This window comes from Rhinopithecus bieti, unplaced genomic scaffold (assembly GCF_001698545.2).
Source record: "Rhinopithecus bieti isolate Rb0 unplaced genomic scaffold, ASM169854v2 scaffold_15117, whole genome shotgun sequence".
Taxonomy (NCBI): Eukaryota; Metazoa; Chordata; class Mammalia; order Primates; family Cercopithecidae; genus Rhinopithecus; species Rhinopithecus bieti.
The window spans coordinates 272,544-280,738 of NW_016808014.1; the positions used below are offsets into that span (position 1 = coordinate 272,544).

The 8,195-nt window shown below is 43.5% G+C and overlaps 1 protein-coding gene across 1 annotated transcript in view; it reads left to right on the plus strand.

Moving 5' to 3' along the window:
- The window catches only part of STEEP1 (STING1 ER exit protein 1), a 25,653-nt gene extending 17,867 nt beyond the window's left edge, over positions 1–7,786 (plus strand). The window contains exons 3-7 of the mRNA XM_017885156.1: positions 2,369–2,410; positions 3,397–3,535; positions 5,614–5,703; positions 6,810–6,902; positions 7,492–7,786. Coding sequence (XP_017740645.1) covers positions 2,369–2,410; positions 3,397–3,535; positions 5,614–5,703; positions 6,810–6,902; positions 7,492–7,554 — 427 coding nt within the window. The 3' untranslated portion in view covers positions 7,555–7,786. The remainder of the gene's footprint in view (positions 1–2,368; positions 2,411–3,396; positions 3,536–5,613; positions 5,704–6,809; positions 6,903–7,491) is intronic.
- Positions 7,787–8,195: the final 409 nt, after the last annotated feature.

The window sequence follows — 8,195 nt, forward strand, 5'->3', positions numbered from 1 at the left end:
TTTTTTTTTTTTTTTTTTTTTTTTGAGACAGGGTCTCACTCTGTTGCCCAGGGTGAAGTGCAGTGGTGCAAGCTTGGCTCACTGCAACCTCCGCTTCCCAGGTTCAAGCGATTCTCCTGCCTCAGCCTCCCAAGTAGCTGGGATTACAGGTGTGTGCCACAACACCCGGCTAATTTTTGTATTTTGAGTAGAGACAGGGTTTCACCATGTTGACCAGGCTGGTCTCGAACTCCTGGCCTCAAGTGATCTGCCCATCTTGGCCTCCAAAAGTGCTGGCATTCCAGGCGTGAGCCACCACGTCTGTCCCTCATTATGGTTTTGATTTGCATTTCCCTGATGATTAGTCTTTTCATATACCTGTTGGCCATTTGTATGTCTTGGAGAAATGTCTATTCAGGTCATTGCCCATTTAAAAACTCAGGTTAATTATTTATTTGCTATTGAGTTGTATGAATTATGTGAGAAAAGAAGATTGGTTTGACCACAGAAAAACCTAAAATTTCCACATGGTGGAAAAAGTCAAAGACAAATGACAAACTAGAGAATAAACAAGTCCCCTTCATTATTTGCAAGATTCCTTAATGTAAAATTAAAAGGTAACTGAATAAACAAAGGACATGAACTAACAGTTCGAAACAAAGAAAATGCAAATGACTATTAAATATATGAAAAGAGTGTAACTTTACTCCTAAAAAAAGAAATGCAAATTAAAAGATTCCATTTTTCACATATGAGAATGGCAGTGATGCAATTTAATGGCATGCAGTGTTTGTGAGACTATAAGGAAACAGGAACTCTCAGTATATTGGTAGTGTGAGTCTAAATTGGTTCAACTTCTATAGAGAGAAATTTGGCAGCATCTACCAGAATTTAAAATGTACACACTTCTAGGAATTCATCCAACACGTAAAAGACATTTTGGTTCATCTATACAAAGGAATACAATGTGGTCCTTGTAAAGAATGAAGTAGCTCTTTATCTGTTGATAGGAATATATATATATATATATTTAACCAAGTTATATTTTTAAGTGAACGAAAGTAGAGAACACTGTATATTTGTTTAAAAAAGGAAAAAAAATATTTTCTTTATGTACCATTCGGAGTTCTTTGCTTATATATGCATCAGCTATCTCTAGGATGAGCAGAAGAAACCAGAAACAGTATTTGCCTCTGGGGAAGGGAACTGGGTGGGTGGAGGATGAGTGGGGAAGATATTTTTTGTTTTATACTCTTATGTATACCATATGCATATATTACCTATTACAAAGTTGAAACAAGGGGAGGGGAAGTGAGGAGACCAGTCAGGACGAGCTGTTACAGTCGTCCAGGGAGTTGATAATGGTGGTGTAGGCTAAGATAGTGGCAGGAACGTGGAGACAAGCAGACAGATTCAAGGTCTTTTCTTGGAGGTAAAATCCATAGGATTTGCTGATGAAGTAGCTGTGGGAGATGAGGGGAAGAGAAGAATCAAGGATGAGTCCCAGGTTTCTGTTAAGCAGCCGTGTGGGTGGAATTGAGTCCTTGTGTATATGACTTGGTGTCTAAGGTGGTATTGTGTGGGCTCTTGAGCTTGACTTTCTGGGCTTAAATTCAACCTCTGCTTCCTAGCTCCACAACTTTGGGTAAGCCATGTAATGCTCTGTGGGCCTAGTTTCCTCATTTGTAAAGTGGGAATAATAATATGACCTACCTCACAGAGTTGTTGTAAGGATTAAATGAGTTAATACATGTATACTTTTTTTGTTGTTGTTGTTGAGATGGAACCTTGTTCTGTCACCCAGGCTGGAGTGCAGTGGTGTGAACTCGGCTCACTGCAACCTCTGCCTTCCAGGTTCAGGTGATTCTCCTGCCTCAGCCTCCTGAGTAGCTGGGATTACAGGCACCCACCACCATGCCCGGCTAATTTTATATTTTAGTAGAGACGGGGTTTCCCCATGTTGGCCAGGCTAGTCTCGAACTCAAATGATCCACCTACCTGGGCCTCCCAAAGTGCTAGGATTGCAGGCGTGAGCCACCGTGCCCAGCCGAGTTAATACATGTATGCTTTAGAATAGCTCTTGGCACATAGTAAAGGGTTTATAAGTGGTTGCTGCTATTATTGTTATTACTGCAACTACTATTGCTACCTGTGATTATGACTATGCTGCTCCTCCTCTTCCTCTTCCTTTGTCAGGGAGATACCTGACCCATTTCAGGGGCTTCCATAAATGTTACAGGAAGGGAGGAATGTTGAACCAATGAGTTGACCTATAAAATGAAAACCTTTTAAAGGCCCTCTTAGCGTTTGAAGAAATGGGATAGTAAAGTTGATACATTATGAGATTTGTTCATATCTTTTTATTTTTTAACTTCCATTTTCTGTGCAGACCTGAAGGCATTGAACGACAGTACAGGAAGAAATGTGCAAAGTAAGTATTAACAATGTGGGTTTCTCCAAGCATAGGCAAGTAGAGGCATAATGTGTTAGGAAAATAATTATTTGGCTACAACTCTCCATTATGTCTTTTTGTTTTTTTTTGAGATGGAGTCTTGCTCTGTCGCCCAGGCTGGAGTGCAGTGGTGCGATCTCGGGTCACCGCAACCTCTGCCTCCTGAGTTTAAGTGATTATCCTGCCTCAGCCTCTCTAGTAGCCGGGATTACAGTCACATGCCACCATGCCCGGCTAATTTTTATATTTTTAGTAGAGACAGGGTTTTGACATGTTGGTCAGGCTGGTCTCGAACTCCTGACCTCAGTTGATCCGCCCACCTCGGCTTCCAAAACTGCTGGGGTTACAGGCCTGAGCCACCTTGCCCGGCCCCCATTGTGTCTTTATCCTTATAATCTCAACTGCCTTCAGACTTCAACTAAGCACAAATACCAGTATGTTCCCCAAAGAGGCTAGTCAAAGTTATATCTTTGACCAGATGGCCAGAAAAATGAATTTTTTTTTTTTTTTTTTTTGAGACATAGTCTTGCCCTTGTTGCCCAGGCTGGAGTGCAGTGGTGCGACCTCCACTCACTGCAACCTCTATCTCCCAGGTTCAAGCAATTCTCCTGTGTCAGCCTCCCAAGTAGCTGGGATTACAGGCACCCGCCACCACGCCTGGCTAATTTTTGTATTTTGAGTAGAGACGGGGTTTTGCCATGTTGGCCAGGCTGGTCTCGAACTCCTGATCTCAGGTGATCCACCCACCTCAGCCTCCCAAAGTGCTGGGATTACAGGCGTGAGCCAACACACCCAGCCTAAGTGATTCTTATCAGGTAGAGGTAGTTTTAGGAAACACTGAGAAGAGCCAATCATTAGTTTATGCCACAAACAGAAATATTACCAGAGTCTAAGCACACTTTGCAAATTGCTGTTTTGGGAATTTGGATTATGAGACTTCGCAGAAATTTACTGTGCCATTGCAGGTGTGGACTGCCGCTCTTCTACCAATCCCAGCCGAAGAATGCTCCCGTTACCTTCATTGTGGATGGAGCGGTAGTCAAATTTGGCCAGGGCTTTGGGAAGACGAACATATATACTCAGAAACAAGAGCCTCCTAAGAAGGTAATTAACCACTGAAAGAGAGACTGCTTAATATAGCTCTAGATTTAGCTCATGTTTTGAAATAAGATTATAGTGCACAAGAAACTGCTCTTTATGGATATATTCTTTTATTTCTTTTATTGTCTTTTCTTGCTTTTATTTCTTTTTCTTTTTTCTTTATGGTTATATTCTTATACTTTATTTTTATTTTTTAAAAGTTAAAAAAAATTTGGGGGGTACATAGATGCACATATTTATGGGGTACATGAGATATTTTGATACGGGTATGCAGTGTGTAATCACATCATGGAAAATGGGGTATTCATCCCCTCAAGCATGTATATGGATGCATTCTTTATTAATCAGGTGCCATTTTTGTGTATAAACAGACACTATGTAATTGTAACACCTGTTATGTGTTTTCTGTTTTCTACAGTTGCCTCATGAGTAAGGTTAGAAATTGTATGGTTTGGCTGGGCGCGGTGGCTCAAGCCTGTATTCCCAGCACTTTGGGGAGGGCCGGACGGGCGGATCATGAGGTCGGGGGATCGAGACCTCCTGTGCTAATACGGTGAACCCCGTTCTTTACTAATGATACAAAAACTAGCGCGGGCGACGGGAGGGCGGGGCCTGTAGTCCCAGGGGCTCTCGGGAGGCTGAGCAGCGAGATGGCCAGTGAACCCGGGGAGGCGGAGCTTGCAGTGAGCTTTTTTTTGCAGAGCGGCCCATGCACTCCGCTGGGGCCGGCCCAGGCAGACTCCGGTCTCAAAAAAAAAAAAAAAAGAATTGTTGGTTTGTTACTCACATTATTTCCTTTAAATTTTCCTCTTTTAGTGGAGAGATTGTCATCTGTTATTTACAGATTGTTTTTTTGAACATTAAAAAACTGAATTAGGCTAATAAAAATACGTTCCAAGCTAGGTTGGTGGCTCATGCCTGTAATCCAGCACTTTGGGAGGCAGAAGTGGGAGGTCACTTGGGAGGGCCAGGAGTTTGAGACCAGCCTGTGCAGCCATGGCGAGACCCCTATTTTACAAAAATAAAAGTAAATTGGCTAGGTGTGATGTGTATTCACATATTAGTTCTAGCTCTCAGGAGACTGAGGGGTGGAGCAAGAGGGATCCTTTTAGCCCGGGGTAGTTTGAGCTTACATTCAGCTTATGATTGTGCCCCTGCACTCCGCCTGAGGTGACGTTAAGCCTCGTCTCTTTAAAAAAATTAATTGGCATGGGTGCCGTGTTTCCGCCTGTAATTCCGCACTCTGGGGAGGCCGAGGAGGTGGCAGATCACTGACGAGTCAGGAGTTCGAGACCCGCCTGACCAACATGGGAGAACCCCGTCTACTACTAAAAATACGATTAGCTGGGCGTGGTGGTGCTGCCTGTAATCCAGATCTTAGGAGGGCTGGAGGCAGGAGAGTCGCTTGACCCAGCGAGGTGCGAGGTTACGAGCTGAGATTGCGCCATTGCACTCCAGGCTGGGGCCAACAAGAGGGACTCATTCTCAAAAAAAAAAAAAAGTATTAAAAATACATTTTAAGAACCCATGATGGACCTATGCATAGTGTCTCTTGCCTGTAATCCTAGCACTTTGGGAGGCCGAGGCAGGAGGATTGCCTGAGGCCAGGAGTTGGATACAAGCTTGAGACATTAAGCGTTAAGGATACTTTTTTTATACCTTCCGTCCTTTTTTTTTTTTTGCGAGACCCAGTCTCTACAAAAAATGTAAAATTAGCCAGGTGTGGTGGCATATGCCTGTAATCCTAGCTAAGTGGGAGGCTGAGGCAGGAAGATCACTTGAGCCCAGGAGTTTGAGGTTGCAGTGAGCTATGCTTGCACCAGTGTATCCCAGCCTGGGCAACAGAGTAAGACCCTGTTTCAAAAAAATAAAGTAAGTAATAATAAAATAAAGAGCCTTTGATGGCAAATGTTAGAAAATATGTAAATAAAACATTGGCACTTTTAAATAGGTCAGCCTGTCCCAAAGAGGTAGTGTTTCCCCCAGTACCCACAGCCCCTCACACAGGTGTGTGTGCACACACTCACGGCTCATGGATCCTGTTTTGATGAACCGGACTGACTTCTTGCCTGCCACTCCAGGTGATGATGACCAAACGGACCAAAGACATGGGCAAGTTCAGTTCTGTCACTGTGTCTACCATTGATGAAGAGGAAGAGGAGATTGAGGCCGTAAGTATCTCTGGTCTTAAGGAAACTGGAATTTGGGGGGAAGGGTGTGAGGAAAGGGGACTCTAGAGCTGGAGCGTTGGAGTAGTGGAAATATTAGAGACTTCACTTTTAGACCCTGCTTTGCTGATAAGAAACTGTGGGCTGGGTGCGGTGGCTGACACCTGTAATCCTAGCAGTTTGGGAGGCCGAGACGGGTGGATCATGAGGTCAGGAGATCAAGACCAGCCTGGCCAACATGGTGAAACCCCGTTTCTACTAAAAATACAAAAAATTTAGCTGGGCGTGGTGGTGCGTGACTGTAATCCAAGCTACTCAGTAGGCTGAGGCATGAGAATCGCTTGAACCAGGAGGTGGAGGCTGCAGTGAGCCGAGATTGCGCCACTGCACTCCAGCCTGGGGACAGAGCAGGTCTCTGTCTCAGAAAAAAAAAAAAAAAAAAAAAAAAAAAAAAAAAAGGAAAAGAAACTATGACAGTGAGCTCATTCCTGTTTCCTTGAATCTCAGAGACATCTGTAAAATGAAAACGAAGGAGTTGGATGAGATCAGTGATTTTTTTTCCCCACATACTATTTTTAGAGATGCCTTAGAGGGCAAAGTCCTCATCTCTCTTAATTTGAGAAACTACTGGACTGAATGATTTCAGGTTCCTTCCAGTCCAACTCTGACGGTTTGTGAGTCTGCCCTCAGTAGTAGTAGCAATTACCTTTATGGTTCTTCAGTATAATATTGATGGCGAGATGTCATCTGCTGTTTTACAAATGTTTTGGTTAAAATGTAAATGCTACCGAAGAATTACTTGAACCCGGGAGGTGGAGGTTGCAGTGAGCCGAGATTATGTCACTGCACTCCAGCCTGGGCAACAGAGTCAGTTTCCGTCTCAAAAAAAATAAAAACAAAAAACAAAAAAAACAAATCCACCTCCCTTCTCCCAAAAAAATACCCTAAATGCTCCTGGATTACTGAAAAGATGGAAAATGGAAAAGGAACAGAGTCCTGCCATTTTAGTCATGATTTCATGATTTGAGTAGTATACATTATGACTTCAGGTCTTTGTTGTTATTCCTTGGTGAGACTTCTGGTTTAAGGATGCTCCTTTTTTCCTTCAGAGGGAAGTTGCTGACTCATATGCACAGAACGCCAAAGTGATTGAAAAACAGCTGGAGCGCAAAGGCATGAGCAAGAGGCGACTGCAAGAGCTGGTGAGTAGCAGGGGGTAGCAAGGTGCTGGGGCCCAATCGTTTGGATGTCTTGGTCTGAAAGACCTTCCAGCAGGCAGGGAAATCTTTTAGGAAATCTGTTGGGAGTTTCTAGAGTAGTTGGCTGCCAGTTTTATAACCCTGGTCTGTGACTGTCAGTATACCCTACTCTGTAGTAGTGACCCCAGGATCTAGGCCCTAAATCATGATACTTGTTATAGCCCTAACTAGGATGATATTTTATTTTATTTATTTTATTTTAATTTTATTTTATTTATTTATTTTGGAGATGGAATCTCACTCTGTTGCCCAGGCTGGAGTGCCGTGGTGCAGTCTCAGCTGCGCTGATTTCCTATGGCCACAGCCTTGTCTTTTTGCCCATTTTGCCTACAAATAGCATTTTTTGTGTGTGTGCTATAACATCAGAAAGGTTGGAAAGTAGATGTTAGAGGTATATAATGATTTGGGAACCGTGATTCTAGTTTGTACACTAAATGAACATTAAGGGAGAGTATTTGGGTTGGTTAGAATAAGGAAGGAAGATAATTTTGTGTCATGTATCAAGACATACACTTTTTTTTTTTCTTTCTAGGCTGAACTGGAAGCCAAGAAAGCGAAAATGAAGGGGACCTTGATTGACAACCAATTCAAATAACCAGGCCTTTTTCTGAGCCCTAGACTGGAGGCAAGCATTTAGATCAGGAGGCAGAGTAATTTCTTGATTACATAGTTGGACTCTTATTTGTGTCCTAGCAGAAGGCTTTACGTTGTTTCCCATTGGTTCTCCTACATTCAGTGAGGTCTTTAACTGAGTCCATTTGACTTTCTTTCTTTTTTTTGAGACAGAGTCTTGCTCTGTCGCCCAGGCTGGAGTGCAGTGGCACGATTTTGGCTCACTGCAACCTCTGCCTCCTGGGTTCAAGCTATTCTCCTGCCTTAGCTTCCCGAGTAGCTGGGATTACAGGCATGTGCCACCACACCTGGCTAATTTTTGTATTTTTAATAGAGACAGGTTTCACCATGTTGGTCAGGCTGGTCTTGAACTCTTCACCTTGTGATCCGCCCTCCTCGGCCTCCCAAAGTGCTGGGATTACAGACGTGAGCCACCGCCCCTGGCCACAAATCCATTCTCTTGTGTAATTTCCCTTTTGTTGTTGTTGTTAGTTTAGTTTAGTTTAGTTTTTGAGATGGAGTCTCACTTAGCCACCCAGGCTGGAGTGCAGTGGCATGATCTCGGCTCACTGCAACCTCTGCCTCCTGGGTTCAAGAGATTCTCCTGCCTCAGCCTCCCGAGTA